This window comes from Myxine glutinosa, chromosome 7, assembly GCF_964187855.1.
Source record: "Myxine glutinosa chromosome 7, kmMyxGlut1.1, whole genome shotgun sequence".
NCBI classification, from domain to species: domain Eukaryota; kingdom Metazoa; phylum Chordata; class Myxini; order Myxiniformes; family Myxinidae; genus Myxine; species Myxine glutinosa.
The window spans coordinates 95,945,373-95,968,699 of record NC_136267.1 but is presented as its reverse complement, the minus strand read 5'-3'; the positions used below and the strand labels follow the sequence as shown (position 1 = coordinate 95,968,699).

The window sequence follows — 23,327 nt, the reverse complement described above, 5'->3', positions numbered from 1 at the left end:
ATGACGAATATAGTGGTCACTTGATAACTCGTGAACCAAAAAGTGTATAATGAAAACTTTATGATGAAAAGTGTGTGATGGAAAGTGTGTGATGGAAAGTGTGTGATGGAAAGTGTGTGATGGAAAGTATGTAATGGAAAGTGTGTGATGGAAAGTGTATGATAGAAAGTGTGTGATGAAAACTTTATGATGAAAACTTTATGATGAAAAGTGTTTGATGAAAAGTGTTTGAAGAAATATGTGTGATGAAAAGTGTTTGATGAAAAGTGTATGATGAAATATGTGTGATGAAAAATGTGTGATGAAAAGTGTTTGATGAAAAGTGTTTGATGAAAAGTGTTTGAAGAAATATGTGTGATGAAAAGTGTTTGATGAAAAGTGTATGATGAAATATGTGTGATGAAAAATGTGTGATGAAAAGTGTTTGATGAAAAGTGTATGATGAAATATGTGTGATGAAAGGTGTGTGATGAAAAGTGTATGATGAAATATGTGTGATGAAAAATGTGTGATGAAAAGTGTTTGATGAAAAGTGTTTAATGAAAAGTGTGCGATGAAAAGTGTTTCATGAAAAATGTGTGATGAAAAGTGTATGATGAAAAGTGTTTGATGAAAAGTGTATGATGAAATATGTGTGATGAAAGGTGTGTGATGAAAAGTGTATGATGAAATATGTGTGATGAAAAATGTGTGATGAAAAGTGTTTGATGAAAAGTGTTTAATGAAAAGTGTGCGATGAAAAGTGTTTCATGAAAAATGTGTGATGAAAAGTGTATGATGAAAAGTGTTTGATGAAAAGTGTATGATGAAATATGTGTGATGAAAGGTGTGTGATGAAAAGTGTATGATGAAATATGTGTGATGAAAAGTGTGTGATGAAAAGTGTTTGATGAAAAGTGTATGATGAAAAATGTGTGATGAAAAGTGTATGATGAAAAGTGTTTAATGAAAAGTGTGCGATGAAAAGTGTTTCATGAAAAATGTGTGATGAAAAGTGTATGATGAAAAGTGTTTAATGAAAAGTGTATGATGAAAAGTGTATGATGAAAAGTGTTTAATGAAAAGTGTGCGATGAAAAGTGTATGATGAAAAGTGTGCGATGAAAAGTGTATGATGAAAAATGTGTGATGAAAAGTGTATGATGAAAAGTGTTTAATGAAAAGTGTGCGATGAAAAGTGTATGATGAAAAGTGTGCGATGAAAAGTGTATGATGAAAAATGTGTGATGAAAAGTGTATGATGAAAAGTGTTTAATGAAAAGTGTGCGATGAAAAGTGTATGATGAAAAGTGTGCGATGAAAAGTGTATGATGAAAAATGTGTGATGAAAAGTGTATGATGAAAAGTGTTTAATGAAAAGTGTGCGATGAAAAGTGTATGATGAAAAATGTGTGATGACATTTAGGAGGTTTCGTGAAGATCCGTTGAAAATTGTGACCTGTAGGCGACTGACATACAGACAGACAGACAAACAGACAGAATATCGCACAAGACCAACCAAGAAACTTGATGAAAAATCTTTGATTTTCTCAAGTAACAAACAGGCAAACAGACAGACAGACAGACAGACAAGGGTGAAAACATAACCTCATCCACCTTTGTTGGCAGAGGTAATAAACATCACACACATACCCCACAAACACGTCCTGGCGAGGGTCTGGAATCTCTGATTGCCCTTTCTTATTCACTTTTAAATTCGTTTTCTCTGAAACTGCTTGAGTGATTGATACAAAACTTTCAACATCGGATCACTTTGCATTTTCAGATCCTTTCTAGCTCGCTATTATATTAGTTTTCTAAGCAACCACTTCATGATTGGTACAAAACTTTCAACATAGGATCCCATGGTGATAAAAAAAAGAAGTTACATGATTGGATTAAAAATGCAACTGCCATTCCAAAACCTGTTTTCTGTAGGCAAGAGTTACAGGGTGTTTCTCATATCAGGAATAAACGGCCTGAACCTCACTTCTCTTGGTCTCGGCCAGGTAAGTTTGTCCATAATCTTGGTCCCTGCACTTCACCTCGTTACACGACACATACACACTTTATCATATCAGATCTTGCAACAATTTGTTAATACCCAACATTTGCACATCATGCTCCATGAATACAATGAGATGTTATGGTCCTCGTCCACTGCTCCTCGGATTGACGGAGCAGTGAAAGACAAGCAACCCGTGAACAAATTCAAATCTTCCAACAAGATCATGTGAACATGATCATGTGATCATGATGATGATCAACAAAATGTCATGTCCCAATATGTAGGTCTACAGCATAAAAGATTCCCCTGATGATGTTTAAATAATTCTGGTATTTCAGTAGTATTTTGTCCATTCTTGTGTTTGCTTTTGTTCATCGTCATTTGCCGATAGTTCTTGTCTGGTAGTTGATACAGTACGTATAGTTAGTTGTTTATAGCATTTCAGCACAAGTTTTAGCTTTTTGGAAATGCCCCTGTGTTCTGTGTCACATATGTAAATTATTATTTACTTTTACTTAATTACTCTTGTACGGAGTAAGAAAATGAAAATAAACTGTAAAAACTGTAATCTATATAAGATACTGTTGTATCTCCTGCCACCTGTGACACCATTTCAATAGTTATTTCGTGCATGTTCAGCGAAAAGTGGGGTTAAGAAATTGGGTCATGTTCGTCCATCTGTCTGTCGTACACATGTCAGATTATGATCGTGGAACAACTTATTTATATTGAATGTTATATTTTGAACATGAATCAGGCAGAACATGTTTCACAGAACTTTGTCACTGAAATTGACCCGATCACACATGCACAGAGAGGAGTGAGATCATTTTTAGCTCACCTGGAACGAAGTTTATGGGAGCTTATGCGAGTGTCCGTCAGTCCGTCTGTCCGTCCGTCCGTAAACACTTGAAACTTCTTCTCCGAAACCGCTGATGGGATTGTGACCAAATTTGGCACAAATGATGTTTGTTGTGTTGCGACTAAAGTTTGTTCATGGCATTAAAAAAAATCGGGGTCTAAGGGGGTTTACTGGGGTCAAAGTGGGTCCAGGTTTGACCTCCCCAAAATGCTTTTTCCTCTGAAACTACACACGCATTTTCGATGAAACATAACCACAACCTTCATCACCCGTGATGTACCAAAGTTTGTTCAAGGCATTAGAAAAATTGGGGTCTGAGGAGGTACACGGGGTTGGGGGAGGGAAGGGGTGGGATTGCCCCCCAAAATAGGTATGTTTTTTTTTTTTTTGTTTGTTTAAAGTCTTATGATTATGTTAGTATGATTCTACTGCTGCCCTGTCTTCTAGCAACCATTGAAATTGGTTTAAATACCTTTAGTCAGTACAGTATACTGTTTATTCTACCAGGTGAGCTCACGGGGTATTGCCCCTATGTTTTTACTCTTGTCTACCTGTCGGTCTGGCAGTCAAACAAAATTGAAAATCATTCCAGACAGGAAACTTAGTTTTTAATGACGTCATGAAGGACACAAAAACAGGCATGAAGATCTAATGCAACATGTTAAATAAGTTGGTGTAAAAGATGCAGCATCGACGGCGAACTCCCGATTTTTTTTTTGTTCATAGTTTAAAATATTTTATTTTATTTTAATTGAATTACATACGGAACATTACAAAACATAAATTTTACGTTATCATGAACAATCAATTTTGCCGCTCGCAGACCCACCCATGTCCTTTTTTTTCTCAACACTTTGCGGGGTAAGGTGTTCTATGAACTCTTCCGTCCCAACGGTTATTCAATCCCCTGTCCACTTAATAAATGGTGAGCATGAATTGTATTTATCTTTTATCATCTTCGTAATACCACGATGGCCCTGGTGGTGGCGTCATGCACCTGCTTCAAAACCGCATGGACATCTGTGCGCGTACCTGATGGCGCTGCATTTCGGAGCACCTATTGCATTTTGAAAGTTCCATTGAAGATTTTGAAAGTTCGTTTTCTCCGCTTCGATTCGTGGATGTTAAAGATCTCTGTTTGTATCGTACTATTCGTGGACGTTGAAGACCCAATTCCCAAGGTATCTCTCGACCTGTTTATAGTTTGCCACCCACGAGTCAGGATCGTGATCCGTTTATATTTGTTACACCTGCTGGGAGGTGGACACGCTGGTCCGGGCAGTTCTCGTCCTTTTCTTCCTTGTCCTTGGAATTACACTTGTGTCTCCCGTTATTATCGCTGTCGGTTCTCCTGTTACCCCTCCCCTTTCTTTGCCTTTACTCCCGCTCATCCACCCCCTTCTTCTTCTTCCTCTCACTCTCTCCTCCCTCTGATTCTCACCATTCGGACTTCTCTCCGTCCCGCTCCCGGTTGTCCCGACCTCGTTCTGACCACGTAGTCGCGGCGATCGTGAGCCGACGTCCGAGCCAGCATGCTCAGGTTCCTGCGCCGCACGCTGGGCCGGCGGTCCAGGCACGAGCACGAACGGCACGCGAGGCACGGTCAGCGCGCGCCCGTTCACATCAACGCCGCGGGACCGAGCCGTCTCGCGCTCATGTGTCGCGTCGCGCTGCTCGACGGCTCTGACGTCAGTGTGGAACTCCCGGTGAGCCGATACCTGCCGTTACGAACGAGGGGATTTCGGCAAAATTGCCCGCACGCTGCTCACCTGTACAACCGGCCGGCAGATACGTTTTCGTCACGGATTCACCGGGCGCACTTTCGAATACAGAACGGTTCATACATGTTATCATTGTTATCTTACGGTTGAGTGAAGCCAACTTCTCCCATCCAATTCCAGACGGAATACTTTGCACATGACGTCAGAATCCGTGACGGTGCCACAAATGGGCATGGGGTTCATTGTTAGATACTAAAATGTAACGCCTACCCTGCCCTACTTAATTGGTTCTTTAAAAGTTGCCAGTACATTGCACACGAAGGTAATTCCACCTTGTGTTAACCACAAAAGCAAGACTTTTAATGTTCGTACCGTCATTGTGTTTCAGCATAGACATCGAAAGTATCAAAACGTGAAATGAGAGCAATTATTGGAAGTGAGAGTTGACTTAGCAATGAGATAAATGTCTCCTCTAAGCCGTCTGGCCTGGGTTCGAATCCCGACGCGAGAATAAGAATACGAATTAAATAATTATATCGCTGTTTACCAATTTAACCCCTACGGTGCTGCCCGATGATGCTCCACCTGCTCTATGTGTTAGTTCTTATACGAGCCTCGACTAAGAATACAAAAAGTGTTTTTTTTTATTTGGAATTTTTTAATGTTTTATGATTCTCTGGAAATTTCTCTTGAACAGGTTCAAAATGATCCACTCATCATCTAAAATAGATAACAACGATAATATTAATTAAAATGTATATTTAATGAACTAATTAATTACAGGCATGTCATGTAGTTGACAGTCATGTCGGTTTGGAGGTGACAATTTAACAGAAATGTGAAGGTACTGGCCAGTCACTATGACAACCAAGCAAACACGCATGTTGTAGAATAGGATCCTCGTCTCGTAATGTGCGTGACAAAACATTTGGGGATACAGTACATGACTCCGCTGTGAGTGCTTGAAGACATAATCCCACACCTTTAATAGATTGATTTTATTTTTATATAACATGTGTGCATTTGTAACAGGAAAACATGTACATTTCCCACTTCAGTGTTTGTAACAAAGTACATATTGTGATTTTTGTTACCCAAGTTTGGGACATGGAATGTTTGGCAGTGTACTGTCATTGTCATACTACCATACACTAAACCTTCATATATTTTGCTATGGAAAGACTACTTTACCTGTGACATGTCTCAGGTCTACAAGAGCTTCGCATTGCTGTTGTTCTTGTTGGGGATTAATTTTGGAAGTGTGCACCCATTGGTCCGATAGTTGCCAGACCACACCCGCATCTGTCGCTTGACCCCACCCATCATAGCACCGAGACAAAATGATATGGCTGCCATCTTGGTTTTCTGCTGGGCCTAACACATTAAACCTGTAGGCCTATGCTGATTATACACTGCCCAGGTTTGTTGTGTCAGATTTCCATTGGCTTTGTTTGAATCGAGTGTTACTTATGATGAGGCACCAAAAAATCTAACCATATGTCTAATAATAGCATACATGTGTAAGGTTTGATCAAGCCTGTCAGAACGCACGGTAATCTCGTCAGAACACATGGTAATCTAGTCAGAATGCACGGTAATCTAGTCAGAGCGCACGGCAATCTAGTCAGAACACACAATGATCTAGTCAGAATGCACGGTAATCTCGGCAGAATGCACGGTAATCTAGTCAGAACACACGGTAATCTAATCAGACGTATGGTAATCTAGTCAGAACGCATGCACAGTAATCTAGTCAGAACACACGCATGGTAATCTAGTCAGAACACACGCATGGTAATCTAGTCAGAACACACGGTAATCTCGTCAGAAGGCATGGTAATCTAGTCAGAATGCACGGTAATCTAGTCAGAAGGCACAGTAATCTAGTCGGAATGCACGGTACTCTAGTCAGAGCGCACAGCAATCTAGTTAGAACACACAGTGATCTAGTCATAATGCACGGTAATCTAGGCGGAACGCACAGTAATCTAGTCAGACCACACGGTAATCTAGTCAGAATGCACGGTAATCAAGTCAGAATGCACGGTAATCAAGTCAGACGTATGGTAATCTAGTCAGAACGCATGCACGGTAATCTAGTCAGAACACACGCACGGTAATCTAGTCATAACACACGGTAACCTAGTCAGAAGGCACGGTAATCTCGTCGGAATGCACGGTAATCTAGTCAGAGCGCACAGCAATCTAGTCAGGACACACGGCAATCTAGTCAGAACACACGGTAATCTAGTCAGAACACACGGTAATCTAATCAGACGTATGGTAATCTAGTCAGAACGCATGCACGGTAATCTAGTCAGAACACACGCATGGTAATCTAGTCAGAACACACGCATGGTAATCTAGTCAGAACACACGGTAATCTCGTCAGAAGGCACGGTAATCTAGTCAGAATGCACGGTAATCTAGTCAGAAGGCACAGTAATCTAGTCGGAATGCACAGTAGTCTAGTCAGAGTGCACAGCGATCTAGTTAGAACACACAGTGATCTAGTCAGAATGCACGGTAATCTAGGCAGAACGCACAGTAATCTAGTCAGACCACACGGTAATCTAGTCAGAATGCACGGTAATCAAGTCAGAATGCACGGTAATCAAGTCAGACGTATGGTAATCTAGTCAGAACGCATGCACGGTAATCTAGTCAGAACACACGCACGGTAATCTAGTCAGAACACACGGTAACCTAGTCAGAAGGCACGGTAATCTCGTCGGAATGCACGGTAATCTAGTCAGAGCGCACAGCAATCTAGTCAGAACACACGGCAATCTAGTCAGAACACACGGTAATCTAGTCAGAAGGCACGGTAATCTAGTCAGAAGGCACGGTAATCTAGTCGGAATGCACGGTCATCTAGTTGGACCGCACAGTAATCTTGTCAGAACGCACAGTAATCAAGCGGCGTAACATTACGTTAAATAATCAAGCGTAACTTTATGCGAATGACTAAGAAAATAGTGTTACGTAATTTTTGCACGGCCCCATATTGGGGTTAAGCAATCCGTGCTCATATGATGAATCAGCTCATTCTGATATAAACGTGGAGAGGATGACATGGATGAGAGGTGTCGAGTTAATTATTTATAACACACTAAATGTGTGTTTCCCAATTGTGCTGTTCATCTTTTAAGAGCGTTTTAATTGCGCGTTTCCCAATTTTTCTGTTCATCTTTTAAGAACGTTTTAATTGTGTGTTTCCCAATTGGTCCGTTACCGCATTTTGTTGCAGGTTGCGACTACAGTGCGGCCATTCTTGTTGAATACAGAGAATGTATATTTATTGTCGGAATACCTATAATTGTGCATTTCAGTTATGCTGAGCACCCAAAAGTCGACAATTTAATGATGGGACAACGGTTAGGCCTAAAATTATGGAAATTCACGTGTGTTAATTGTGCTTTGGGTGGTTAAAGTCAAAGCCATGTTATGTTCTACTACCGTGACACTTTGGCTTGAGTGTGTCAGTTTTCACTTTTAGACCAAGATATTGTGCTGATCTGATATTTCACGAGATATTTGATATGGAGCTAGTGTAGCTGGTGGGGTAGACTGAATACAGAAACAGAGGCTCATGGGAGAGCAGCAAAAGTTAATGTACTGACAATAAATTGGGGGGATAACAGGTGCACTGGGAATGCTTGTACATCCTTTATGGACAAATTAAGATTATTAATGGACAATATGGACAAATTAAGATAGGATGTAGAAGTTGAATCACTTCATTGTCGCTAAAAAAGACTTCTTGTAGTTATGAAGATCCTTATTGTAAACTGGTAGCACCACCAACTGGCATAGCTGTCCAGCAAGGCAACCTATCGACCAACGAAAGGTCTTCATGCGGGATTCGCAGGCATCGTGTGCCTTGTGTTAAGTTTCTTCCTATGGTAGAGGGGGCATAACATGACTAAAATATGCAGATGTTGATAAATAGTCGGAATCGTCACCTTGATCTGGCTAAATAATGTTTCCCTGCATTGTCCTCCGACCTGCCCAGGTCACACATAATCATACATAATCTCACAACTGGTTGCCCTCCCCAATTCTACGCTGAATACTCAATCCCATTCCTATATTTTTTTCTCATCTGTGAAACCTACTTCCTGCGCCTGTCTTATATCCCTCTCTCCTTCAAGAGTGCTGCCTGTGGTCACCTCATGCTTTCTCACACACACACCCCTACTCTCTTCAATCCCCACTGACCCGCCACAACCTCTCCCTCCCCATCACCACCACCACCACCTCCCACCCTTTCCTTTCTGCTTCCCATGCAATCATATGCGATGTCGTTGTCTCCTGTTTTATTCTGATCCTGTCAGTCTGTGAATCAGCAGCCCTCTGTCTATTAGCTCCCCCATGAGCCTGTATCTGCATCTGTACACAAAACAATTTAATACCATAGGGCAGGGGTGGGGAACCTTTTTCCTGTCAAGGGCCATTTCGATTTTTAGAACATCCTTCGAGGGCCACGCTAAATTATTGAATACATATATCGGACTCACCTAATGCGATGGCTGGAACTGTTTCTCTTTGGCGAGGCGTTTGGTGTCAGGTGGTAGTGATGATGATGCTACTCGCAGCTGGTTTTGCAGGTTTGGGTCAGTCAGTCTTGAGCGGAACCGAGTCTTTGCAAGAGTCAGTTTTGAAAAGAACTGCTCACAGCTGTAGGTCGTCCCAAACAGTGATGCAAACTTCAGTGCATGTCTCCTCAGAATGGGAAAATCCTCAGCACGTACATACAGTTTGTAGAACTCGAGCAAAGGGAGGTTGTTATATCTAGCTTTGAGCTCGTCATTGCTTTGCAGCTCAATGATTTCGTGTTGTAGGTTGTCAGGCACATCAGCTGGTACCACATTAAACGGCGTGGCAAATATGTTCAGTTCCCTTTGTTTACTTTTCATGTCCTGGAACCTCTCTCCAAATGCCTGGAGGAGTTTTGCACACTCAGCAGCATATTCAGATGTCACAGCAGGCTTTTGTTCTTGCAGAGTGGGAAAGTGGATTGTGTTTCCCCTTTCCAGTTGCACCTGCCACAGCTTTAGTTTAGCTTCAAATGATTTCACATGTGATTGCAGAGAGCTGAGAAGCTGGTTGGGACCTTGTAGCTTGACGTTCAGCTCTGACAGGTACTTGGTAATGTCCACCATGAAGCCCAAATCACACAGCCACTTGCTATCACTGAGTTCCATGACAGGTTTCCCCTTTATCTCCATGAACTGTTTCACTTCTTCTCTCAGTGAGTAAAACCGTGTGAGCATATTTCCGCGACTCAGCCACCGCACCTCACAGTGGTAAACCAGATCTCCGTACTCTGACTCTAGTTCACTCAGTAGCTCCATGAACTGGTGGCTGTTCAGCCCTCTGCTTTTGATGACGTTTATGGTGGAAACGATAGTTGTCATCAGATTGTTGAGCTTCAGGGACTGTGCACACAGATTCTCTTGGTGTATGATACAGTGGCATACAACTAACTCACTTGGATCGAGACTGAGACGACTCATTTCTTTTTTGAACAATGCAGTCAATCCCTTTTGCGTGCCAACCATGGCTGGGGCTCCATCCGTGGCCAGGCCACTTAACTTGTCAAACTGCAGTTCGAATTTGTTCATAGCCAAAACAACTTGCTCAAACAAATCCTCACCTTTGGTGGTGCCATGCATGGCTTGCAAAGACAGCAACTCCTCCCTCGTATCAAACTCAGCTGTAATCCCCCGCACAAAAATGGCTAGTTGGGCGGTGTTTGTTATGTCCGTTGTCTCATCGCAGGCCAGAGAGAAAAACTGGAAATCTCTTGCGGTGTCCTTCAGTGTTTTCTCAATATCTTGTGCCATGTCAGTAATCCGATCTGAGACAGTTCTTCGAGACAAACTGACACTTTGGAACAATTTTACTTTGTCCGGTGCGAGCAGCTCCGCAGCGGCAACAAGGCACTCTTTCACAAATTCTCCTTCTGAATGCGGCATCAGCTTCTTAGCGATTAGCTCACTCACCAAAAAACTAGCATGCGTAGTGTTGTCTCGGTCAGATTGTGGTCTTATGAAGACTGCTTGTTGAGCACCAAAACTCCGCCGAAGAACGTTAACTTTATCCAAGCGCATTTGTCCTTTCAACTCGTCCAGTTTAGCATGTTTCAAGCTGTAATGATGCTCGAGGTTGGCCTTTTTCATCACCGAGAGAGCTTCCCGACAAACTAGGCATACTGGCTTGCCTTTTACTTCCACAAAGAAATAATCGTTTGCCCATTTCTCTTGGAAAGCGCGACATTCCGCATCTACCTTTCTTTTCTTGTTAGTCGCCATGTTTGCATATACTGAATGAAATGATGACATGAGATCACGCGATCACTTGACTGTCCGGAAGGTCGCATATCGCAGTTACGACTGTCCGGAACTCACTTGACTGTCCGGAAGGTCGCATATCGCAGTTACGATTAATCGCAAATTAGTTTTAATTTGATGGCAATTATTCTGTTAGTACCAACATATTTTGCCAACGTCAAATAAATGAATAAGTTCTCAAATGTGCCGTCCGAGGCAGCGTCTGCTCGCCACGTTCGGCATTCGTTGACTGTTACAACAAGTGAAAGCTCGCTACTCTCTGATTGGTTGAATCGTTTTTGGCCATAACTTGGTTAACCTTTGTCCGATTAATTTAAAACCTTGAAAAGGAGAGATTACTGGAATTATAGATAGATGAATTGCCTCGCGGGCCGGATCAAACGGTCACGCGGGCCGTATACGGCCCGGAGGCCAGAGGTACCCCACCCCAGCCATAGGGGATAATTCATAGACATAGACAGAAATGTTGACAGACTCGTATATCAGAATCATGACCCAAACGTTAAATACATTCAAAAGTGAATCAAAGTGATCCCGCTACACTACTACTACTACTACTACTACTACGACTACGACTACTACTACTACTACTATCACTACTTCCACTACCACTACTACAACCACTACCACTACTACTACCACTACTACTACTACTACCACTACTACTACCACTACTTATACCACTACTTCCACTACCACTACTACTTCCACAACCACTACTACAACCACTACCACTACTCCTACCACTACTACTACTAACTACTACCACTACTACTACCACTAGTACTACTACTATTACTACCACTACTACTACTACTACCACTACTTATACTACTACTACTACTACCACTAGTACTACTTCCACTACCACTACTACCACTACTACTACTATTATTACTACTACTACTACTACTACTACTACTACTACTAACCCGCATGCGCAGCTAAGGGGTGTAGCGACTAGCGACCCCCTTGGGGGACGACCTTTTGCCATTCGTTCTCTTTGGGTCCTTCTCCTCCATGTGTGGTGTGCACATTATAGCATCGAACAGTGTAATTTTTAAAAGTATGGTAATGAAAAGAGGTCCAGATAAGAAAAGATGATGCAATACAAGAAGCACCTGGAGTAATACCGTCCTCAGTTCACGTGTTGTCCTCGATGCAAGTTCACCAACGAGCAAAAAACATTGGAATCTCACAAGACTGGAATTCTAGAGAACTTTGGGAAAATCCAGGCCATCTGTGCTCCTGACACGTCACAGTGTCCCACTCCATTCATTTGAAACCGCAAGTTTTAAGGATTAGGATCAGAAATCTCCTCCAGCTTTCCACATATCATCTTTATCCACCAACAGCCCTATTTGTGCAAATCAAAGACACCAGGGAAAAGAGCCAGCCAGCTCCATATCTCCTCCATGATACACAATAATACACACTGGTGTGGTTGGAAGATCATTGTGGTCATTTCTTGGTTTACTGTGTACTATACATTGGTTTCGTAGTAAAATACCTTACAACCATCACATCCATGTTGGTGCACATTCCATTCATCTATTTTATTGTAATGACCCACACCACTGCATGGTTGAGGCCCAAAGACCTGATGTCCTCCATATCCTCAATCACGATTGCAGATTAGACAGCCAGCTTAAAATGTATCCTAATTAATCGTCTGTATGCTCAAAGTAGTGGCACAACACCAGAACGGCAGTTTGTTGTCTGTTGGATTGGACTCCACTGGGAATAGAGAGAGCCTTGAACCTCATGGATTTCCTGTCATGTAAATTAAACAATTGCAAAGTTTTGCTCATAAACAAATTGTACATTTTCTTAATAATGATTAAATGAGGCATTATTTTAGAACAACTACTCATGTCATTGTGACGTCACTATAGTAAACATGTTTTTTTCTCAAGGCTCATGATTTATGGCTCCATATGTGATACTTTGCTGATATGTCGTGTGATGATGTTATCAAATTAGAAGTCTTCAACAATGACGTCATTCTGATATGCTCCTTTTCTTATGATTTCTTGTATTAGATAACTTGTGTGTGGATGGAGGATTATACTGGGGTTTGTGCAGTGCAGGCATGATTGGTTGAATTGCCGACTGCTGTGCCAAGTTCCTTGTGGGCATCCTTGTGTATATGTGAATTAGTATGGGTATATATAGGGTTACTTGGCCCCTCATCATGTCCTCAAATGCTGACCTTCCTGAAACACAAACTATGCAGTGTATTGAAATTATTTATGTAGTTTTAATATGAACGTTGCTTATTATGACAAGGACAACTAGAACGGCACTCGGTAGAGAGCATACCTCCACCAGGCTGAACAGTTTACATTTTTGTATCCCACTGATAGGTCTGATCTGGATCCGGACAAGAATCAAAATGTAATCGACTTGTTATTGTCACCTAACCAACTTGTCCACCGAGTTTTGGCATAATCCGTGTATAACTTTTTGAAACATCATTCTAAGTATCGTTTTTGGCCCTATCACTCGATGAAGAATCACGTAAAAAATTTACAAATCCGAGTATCCGGATTTTCACCAAAATCGAATCGATTCGTCCTTGTCACATACACATGTCCACCAAGTTTCGTCCGAATCTGTGCACAACTATTTGAGATATCCTGTTAACATACAAGCAGACAAATAGACAGGCAGACAAACTGATAGACAAAGAGACAGACATACAGACAGACAGACAAACAAACATACAGACAAATAGACAGCCAGACAGACAAACAAACATACAGACAAACAGACAGCCAGCCAGATAAACACAGACAGACAGCCAGCCAGATAAACACAGACAGACAGCCAGCCAGATAAACAGGCAGACAAACAGACAGACAGAGAGATAGACAGACAGAGAGATAGACAGACACACAAACAGAGAGACAGACAAACAGACAAACAAACATACAGACAAACAGACAGCCAGCCAGATAAACAGGCAGACAGACAGAGAGATAGACAGACAGAGAGAGAGACAGACACACAAACAGACAGACAGACAGACAGCCAGATAAACAGACAGACAAAGAGATAAAGAGACAGACAAACAGACAGGGGTGAAAACATAACGTCCATCTACCTTTGGTGGCAGAGGTAATAATTCCTAGACCAGTAGTTGCATAGCGTGCAGGTGGAGATGTGAAACAAGGTGGAGATCCAGTTGCCTGTGGTCTTGAGGATTTCAAATTATTTTAAAAATTACTTGCCCAGAATGACCAATGGCTAAACGTTTCATAGCCCAACAATGCTGCACTTATTATTCATGGCCTTCCACACATCACAGGCTCGGGTTTACACCCCCGCTGCTTTCCCACGCCTACACTACCCCAGCACATTAATACCCCCAACTCAAATCGATACCTTTTGTGGGGGAGGAGAAGTGAATGCAGAAAAATGAATTTGATAAAACGAAGACAAGTTGTGGGATTTCATGATAGGGGAGGGTCTTTTCATTTATCCTGAATCTGAGGCTCATGGAGGATCATCTCTCCACATCGCCTACAGGAACAAAGCCATTATAACACATCAATGTACCCTATTCCTAGCTCAGTAGTTGAGCAACTAAAGTTTCATTGCTTCACTTAAGGTGGTGTCGGTTTGATTCCCTTAAAGCTTAAGGGTTTCTTTTTCTGCAATGTGTTTACCTGTCCAGGATAAGCACTCTCGGCCAAAGGAATGTCCACAATTAAATGATGATGATCCGTCAGTTAGGGTGTGGGGCACTCAAATCTTTTGGTTGAACTAGCCCAACACCGAAGGGGTTATTCAGTCGATAAGCCTGGGTTGACTTAACAGTTAAGGTGGCTGGCCTAAGATCTTAGGGTCTTGAGTTTGAGTCCCTGAGTTGACTCAGCTTGTCATCCTTCCGAGGTCGACAAAATGAGTACCAGCTTACTGGAAACAGGGGGAACTGCTTCAGCGCCACAGCCGTGAATTCAGATTATTCAGATGAATATAATTTTCTTGTTTTCAGAAATGCCAAATATATATTCATCGAAAACACTAAATACTTGCGTTTGTTTTCCTCCCTTTCCTTGGCAATTCCCTCCCATCCTGCAGAAGAGAGGTAGGGGGCAGCAGTTGTTTGACCAGATTGTGCTACATCTGGACCTGGACGAACCAGACTACTTTGGCCTGCAATTTATGGACTCTGCTCAAGTACCGGTATCGAACAGCTGTTTCCTTATCCCCTCAATGATTCCCTCCCCATCTTTTCCCCTTAAAAAACACAGCCCACCACTTTTGCCTTGAGCCACTTCAGCTCGTTCTGTCAAACCTCAAATTCTTATCAGTTATGGGAACAATTGGCCTTTTAGAAAGCAAAGTGCACTTATAATGGAGGATTAACAAAGAGCAGTTTGTGGTACAGTAGGGTGATGGACACTGACCCGGAAGAGGAAGTCGCCGAATTAAATCAGACGGAAGACTTAAGGTGTACGCAAATATTAAGGATTTCGATTTTTTTTGCTTCGTCAAACTGAGCAACCTCAGTTGCTTCGCCCGGGAGAAGTACCATGGATTGTGAGTAAATTTAAAAAAACCATATTCCGTACCTTATTATTAATTCAGGTAGGGTGTAACCTGCCAACCTCGCCTGATCTGATCTAAATATGACACCAGTCACCAGCTCACACTTTGTGGTAGACTCTTTCATTCCTTCATGGAAACTTGCAATAGGCATCGAAATGTTATCTGTGGTAGTGGCACCTATGTCCCCTTAATCAAATGAGATTGAGAATAGGTGACTTTCAAAATGATGTACGGATGCTAACGAGCTCGACCGGCACTTTATGTCACCTGCCATTGCTGGAGCGAAATATGTAATCCAAATAGTTTTTTAAAACATAATTTTCATCATATATATGTGAAAGAATGGCAATTTCAAAATGGTCAACCTTCACTCTTTAATTCCTCTTTTCTCCCACCTCTGGAACAAACTCCCCCACTCCCTTCAATCCCACTCCTCCCTCCAGGTCTTTAAAACAGCTGTTCACCACCATCTCTTATCTTCCCCCATCCAAAACCTTGATCTTTTCTACCCCCGTTAATTCACCCCAGATCCATCTATTTGAAATACCGACTTCTTTCCTGGAAATCCTAGCAGTGTCCATTTGTTTTATACCTTTTACACCCCGCCCCCCCCCCTTCCCACCCCTTTCTCCTCCCCCAAGCCCTCTCCCTTCCACAGATCTCCCGATGTCCCTGTTCTCTACCGTTGTGCTTGTGTGCTTCCCTCTCTCTCCCCATATTGTCTACAGCTCCCTTTGTTATATGTTTTTTGTGTGATTAATGTTCGCTCTTACACGAGCCTCGATCTTGTATACAAAAAACAAAAACAATAAAAAAACATGAATGTTGTTTCTATTAATAACAAATATTAATTGTACGCAGTAACTCAACACATTCCTGTCATTTCTGGGGGTCTTCCACCCCCGGCTCAGTTGTTTCATGTTAATGCAAGGCCATCTGACACAACAGTATACTGTATATGTTTGTGCAGTGGGGTGTAAAAGAGTCCAGTAGGAAATGTATCTGGATCCAGATCTTGACCAACATATATTAAATTCGTCCTTGTCACATACCAAACCTCTCCACCAAATTTCGTCCGAATTGGTCTACAACTTTTTGAGAGATCCTGTTTACAGACAAACAGGGGTGACACAAATAATCCCACCCAACCCTCTCCCTCCAGCAAATACTCTGCATGTGTGTTTGTATGATTGAGAATCAAGAAGCTGATCTCAAACAAGGAAATCATGTCATTTGGCCTATCACTGCCTTGGTGCACTCTCAGCCTAATTTTTGCAACAACTTTATACATCACTCTCCTTGGCTTGATGGTTTACTTAAGTTTAATATTCCAGTCAATCTAGCAGGAAAAAGGGGTCAACACGGAACTAATTGTAAAATAATTTATTTTTCCTGTGTTACAACATTACATCCAAAATGGAGACAAAAGGATTTTGTGCAACATTAGTAAAACGAACATTCACTACAGGTGGATTGCGTGCATTTTAAGCACCAATTTTGGTAAAAATAATGTAGGCATACAATTGTGTCTCCCAAACTCCTTTATGGGAATAGTTCAGAATAACCACATTAAAATATACATTGTTCAATTTGTTTCAACTATCCAATGATGGTCACAAAGTGGGAGCACTTTAACCACTTGTTTTAGCACAATATGTTGGTGTAATATACACTACATGACCAAAAGTATGTGGACACCCGAACATCAAACATCTCATTCCATAATCTTGGGCATTACTATGGAGTTGGTCCCCCCCCCTTTGCTGCTATAACAACCTCCACTCTTCTGGGAAGGCTCTTCTGGGAAGGATGGAGGTTATGTTTTCACCCCTGTCTGTTTGTCTGTTTGTTTGTGAACAGGATAATCTCAAAAGGTTGTGGACGGATTCGGACGAAACTTGGTGGACAGGTTCAGTGTGCGACAATAAAGAATTGATTCCATTTTGGTGAAGATCCAAATCCAGATCCGGATACGAGAATTTTTTTTAATTTCCAAGTGATTCTTCACTATTGAGTGATCGGGCAAAAAAAAAAATATATATATATATATATATAGCACGATATCTCAAAAAGTTGTGGATGACATGACAAAACTTGGTGGATGAGTTGGGTAAGTGACAAGAACAAGCTGATTAGATTTTGGTTCAGGTCCAGATCCAGATCCGGCCTATCAGTGGGATACCAAATGTAAACTCTTCAGCCGGGCAGAGGTACATGCTCTCTACTCGGTGTTATTCTCGTTCAGTATGGATTTTCGAATAAGTTGCAACACAAATGATTTATTTTGCAATTAATTCCGTCTCAAACGACATTTGACCTGGCTATCAATAATCCTATCTTGATCAGGTGAGGTACGTTACTATATATATATATATATACACTCACCATAGACTGCTACGCCAGAGTGACTTTGAGGGTAAGCTCTCAAGGTATATAACATACTTCAATGGCTTAGCGTGTCAAACAGCCAAGGACAGTCTAACCTCACACCGGCCATCTTGGCAGGGTTGTTCTCACCAATGGGTGTAGCGATGAAAGTCGAATCACTGACGCCTTAAAACCAGATTTTTCGTGCAGATGGGGCTCATTTTGCATTGGTCAGCATCTCATCTTGGAGAAGGAAACTTATTCTACTCATTAAAACATCCCTTCTTTGTGCAAAATATCATGGGATTTCTTATCTACATTGACTCTAAATGTGACAGGTGTGCTTACAATTTCCATAAAGCATGTTCTACGACGCAGCACACCTTTCGGACAATGGGCAAACAATTCACCACAAAACCCTACTCCTCTCTAATTGTCCACCCCAAGAACAAATTCCTGCTTCACTGTCCACCTTTTCGTTCTGTCTGAGATGCACATTCCTTTCTCACTCTTCATTCTGAAAACCCTTTTATTCATACAATGTATTCTGAGCACCAATGTAACCCTTTTGATGAGTTAGAAAGATTTTTTGTGACTTGTGTAATTTAGTTTTTGGTTAGTTGCCAAAGTTTTCCGATACAACATGCACTTTCCCAATTGTTCAGCTGTTTATTCACACTAACAAAGGATGGTTACTTTGATTCGAAAAAGGATTTTCTCACTAACTGATACCTGTGTTCTCCCTAATGCAGGTACATTGTACAACTTTGACTTTAAGTGAATCACCAACATGCTGCTACCATTTACCTGTAGATGCTCTCAGTTTTCTGAAACTTGCTGAACCACAGTCACATTTATAGTCGATGTGGATTATAAATCCCATGATGGAACTCCCACGCTCATATATCTCGCTGAACCTGGTCTTATCTCTCTAAAACTTGCTGAACCTGCTCTTGTCTCTCAAGCTCATTGCAGATGAGATATCTATCAGCTGAATGTTTGAATTAGTGAGTGAGATTGTCTCTTCAGGGTGAGACGAGCAAGAAAGGTAATAATAAGCATAAACAGCTTTTTGTGAATAAGCAAGGCCTGACTGTGATGGGTCGATGTACTTGAATGTTCTCTGTTTATTTCTCGGAGTATCCTTGTGCTCTTCATCAATTTTTCAAACTTCTTGCTTGCTCCCATGATGAAATTCCTGCAACCATGTATATAGTGGGAACTCGACCCTGGAGCTTTAGTTGACCTCGATTGTCTCTAACTTGCAGCACATTGTCTGTTTATTCTTCTAAGTGGGAGTGTAGAAGCAGGAATGTTGCCAGATAGTGGGAGTGAGGGTGAAGCTACCCAGAGCTGGGAGGTAGCAAAAGGGGAGGGGTGTTGGGGGTAGAAATGAGGGAATTGAGAAGCAAGGTAAGGCAGAAGTTGACAGTTTGTTGATGAGTGGAATGGGACTGGAGATATTCTGAGCTTCGATTTTAAGCAAGTCAAGAGTCAAGAAGATGAGAGATAAAAGCAAGCATATATATATATATATGTATATGTATACTGTATATATATAAATATATCACAAAAGGAGCAACTCTGACCATAAATGCGACACAACACTGATGGCATGCACATGGGCAATTATGGGCAATTAGACAATGTGTATGTATTGCAGACGACGCTTGTTGCAAACAGGTCGTGCAACATTTGCTGTTATGGGGCTCGATCTGTGCTTTGCTGCCTCATAAAGTTAGGGGTTCGTGTGTGTGTGTGTATGTAAGTACAGTGCCTTCAGAAAGTGTTCACACCCCTTGACTTTTTCACATTTTGTTGTTATAGCCTGAATTTAAAATTGATTAAATTAAGATTTCGTGTCATTGATCTACATATAATACCCCATACTGTCCAAGTGGAATTTGTTTTTTAGGCATTTTTACAAATCAATTAAAAATGAAAAGCTGAAATGTCTTGAGTAAATAAATATTCAACACATTTGCTATGACGATCCAAATTGAGCCCATGTGCATCCAATTTCCTTTGTTTGTCCTCGAGAGATGTGTCACCAACTTGATTGGAGTCCACCTGTGGCCAATTCAATTGATTGGACATGATTTAGAAAGAAACACACCTTTCTATACAAGGTCGTACAAATGACAGTGCATGTCAGAGCAGAAATTATACTATGAAGTCCAAGGGACTGTCGGTAGAACTCCGGGATATAATTGTGCAGAGGCATAGATCTGAGGAAGGTTATGAAATAATTTCTAGAGTGTTGATTGTTCTCAAGAGCGCAGTGATCTCCATCATGAGGAAATGTAAAGAATATGGAACAACCCAGACTCTTCCTAGAGCTGTCTGTCTGACCAAACTGAGCAACTGCGCAAGAAGGATTTTAGTCAAGAAGGTTACGAAGAACCCAATGACCACTCAGACAGAACTACAGAATTCCTATGTTGAGGTGGGAGAACCTGCCAGAAGGTCAACAATCTCTGCACCACTTCACAAATCTAGTCTTTATGGGAGAGTGGGCAGACAGAAGCCACTCATGAGAAAAAGGGACATGACAGCACACCTAGAGTTTGCAAAAAAGCATATGAAAGACTCGGAGAGCATGAGGGAAAATATGATGTGGTCTGATTAAACTAAAATTGAACTCTGTCCTGAATGCAAAGCACTTCATCTGGTGGAAAATGAGCAGAGTTCATCACCCATCTAACATCATCACCTACCGCGAAACATGGTAGTGGCAGCATCATGCTATGGGGATGTTTTTCAGCAGCATGGACAGGGAGACTTGTAAGGATAGAGGGAACAATGAATGGAGCCAAATACACACAGATCCTTGAGGATAAACTGCTTCAGAGTGCAAAAGACCTTGCACTGTGGGAAATATTTATGTTCCAACAGGATAATGAACCCAAGCATCCAGGCAAAGCAACACTGGAATGGCTTCAGAACAAGAATGTGAAAGTCCTTGAGTGGCCCAGCAAAGTCTAGACTTGAATCCCATTGAGAATCTGTAAAAAGACTTGAAGATTGCTGTTAACCGATGCTCCCCATCCAACTTGACAGAGCATGAGCACATCTGCAAGGAAGAATGGGAGAAACTCCCCAAATCCAGATGTTCAAAGCTGGTACAGACATACCCAAGAAGACTCAAAGCAATCATTGCCAAAGGCGTTTCTACAAAGTATGTACTCAGTGAGTTGAATACTTATGTAAATTAGATATTCCTGTATTTCATTTGTAATTGTTTTTCCTAAAAAATTATATTCCACTTTGGCATAATGGGGTATATGTGTAGACAGTTATGACAGTTTTAACACTAAATATGTCCCACCTGCTGCGTTGCATCCTATCTAACTGACTCACGCCCACAATTAACCGAATTACGGAATTATTCTCAAACTAAACATTTAACCGGTGGGGAGCATTATTTACAAAACACTAATTATTTACAAACTGCAACCCAGGACCTGTCTTTTGTGGGAAGAAAAAGATATTTTGAAAAGAGGAAGATACCACTGCCATGCACTGCACCGATACACCATACCATATGTACCAATATGCACTAATAAAGAAATGCACCCTAAGCACCATCATGAAAAATGCACACAAAAAAAAACATTTCAAAGTTATGAATGGTGTCTGATCTCTTCTTCTTCTCTGCTGGGCCGATGTATCTTGCCTTGATCTTCTTGCTTGGTGTTATTTTAATAATAAAAGGGCACACACCACGTCCGCTTTTTATTATTTGTATGGCCAGCAGGGCCAACCCAGGTGGTCCACTGCTGGGCATAGATGCCACTTAAAAACACAGTGGTCCGCAAGCCAGATACCGCTGGCAACAATGGTCGGTCCCAGCAGAGGTGCCAGGCCACAGAACGTGTGGTCCATATGTGGTGCCAGGCCACAGAACGTGTGGTCCATATGGTGCATCAGTGCAGGCAGGAGGCAGCAAAGGTGCGGGCGCACAACTGCGGTCACCTGCACACTCCCCTCGGGTACAAAAGAACAAGGGTCCATGAGTGGGGAAGGAGGACAAGCAGATCAGCGGGGCAAGGGCGCAAGGGTACACATCAAAACCAAGCAATGCAAGATGAGGGGCGCGGGAGAGCGAGCCGAGAAAGCTCGTCCCTAACCGTACGTCACCCCCCCCCCCCCCCCCCGTACGTCACCCCCCCATGTCACCTACTCTACCCTTGCCCCTACCCCGTATTTACACAACCTACAAATTTACAAATTTCGTCTCTAACGTCTTGTCCCCCATATCTCCCCTAATGCCAAATTCGTTACCAATCCCTCCCAAGAAGGAAGGGATGGAATATCAACACAATGTCACACTCCGTCAAGATGCATCTTCCATTCCAAACATTTGCCAAAACATGGTGTGGAGTCTTATCACCCAGTGCGCGGATGCGGATGGTGCAAAGAGATTTTCCTCCTAACTAACTTCTAAATGACATTAACACAGTTATACTACCCGGGGTCTTGCCCTGCCAATCCATTGGCCACTTTACACTATGCGGTTCTAAAAACCAATTCCCATTGACAATCCCTGTGGTGCTCACCAATTTAGGGTCTCAACAACAACAACAACCACATGCATTTTAAGGCCATTTTCCCTGCTAGAGCGGGGGTTAGCCTTGCGGTCCCCATGACAATCTTCTCCATTTTGCCCTATTTTCTGCATCTCTCCTTGTTAACCCCCTTGCCCGCATTTCGTCTTCCACCATCTTTAGCCAAGTCTTTCTCGGTCTTCCCCGTCCTCTACTTCCTTCTACATTAACTTCCATCACTCTTCTCAACCAGTCACTTTCATCCTTCCTCAATACATGACCAAACCATCTCAACCTGGTCCTCTTCACAGCATCAATCACAGGCAATATTCCCATCATCTTTCGCAATTCATCATTTGTCTTCCTCTCTCTCAACGATACTCCGCACATCCATCGAGCCATTCGCATTTCCACCCTTTTCCACCCTTTCTCACTCCCCCGGTTTTTCTCCCTGTGCCCTTGCACAATTTCAGGGCTGGGTCGTGTGGCTCACCAGCAGGTCCGCTCACCTGCACACCTCCGCCACTGCAGTTGCCACCCGAGCTTACCTAGCTCCTCACCCTAACCTGGGGAAGGCCCTCTGGCTCCCTTACCCCACTAATGCCCCCTCTGGCATCAGGCTACCCAGGTCCTCTCTCGGGATCCACGGGCCCCACTGAACTCTACTTGGCTCCCAGAGCCTCCCTGCGGCCTCACCTGGCCGACAGACTACCAGTGGCGGAGTGCCCATTTAACCATTCACACCAACAGGCCACACGCCCAGCGATTTAAATCGACTCATGCACCCAACAAAACACTACTCTGCTACTCTCAGCACCACAGATGTCAATATCCAACCAAATTTTCCTACTCCCTCTACCTACTTTTAAACTACCCGCTCCGGGTACTCGTGAAGGGGTCCATCCTTCCCCCATCCACTCCTTCGCACCAT

At 42.3% G+C, this 23,327-nt stretch overlaps 1 protein-coding gene across 5 annotated transcripts in view; it reads left to right on the top strand.

Annotated features, from left to right (window-relative positions):
- Nucleotides 1–23,327, top strand: part of LOC137431435 (band 4.1-like protein 5) — a 158,042-nt gene that overhangs the window by 18,400 nt on the left and 116,315 nt on the right. For 3 of the 5 annotated variants that reach the window (XR_013624117.1, XM_068122753.2, XM_068122751.2), the window contains exons 1-2: nucleotides 4,274–4,554; nucleotides 15,012–15,116. Coding sequence is in view for 4 of the 5 variants with exons in the window: in XM_068122753.2 (XP_067978854.2) it covers nucleotides 4,381–4,554; nucleotides 15,012–15,116 (279 nt within the window). In the remaining variant the exon portion in view is untranslated. Of the gene's footprint in view, nucleotides 1–4,267; nucleotides 4,555–15,011; nucleotides 15,117–23,327 lie in introns of those variants that run through there. The other 2 variants (XM_068122750.2, XM_068122754.2) reach the window with 2 other exon arrangements.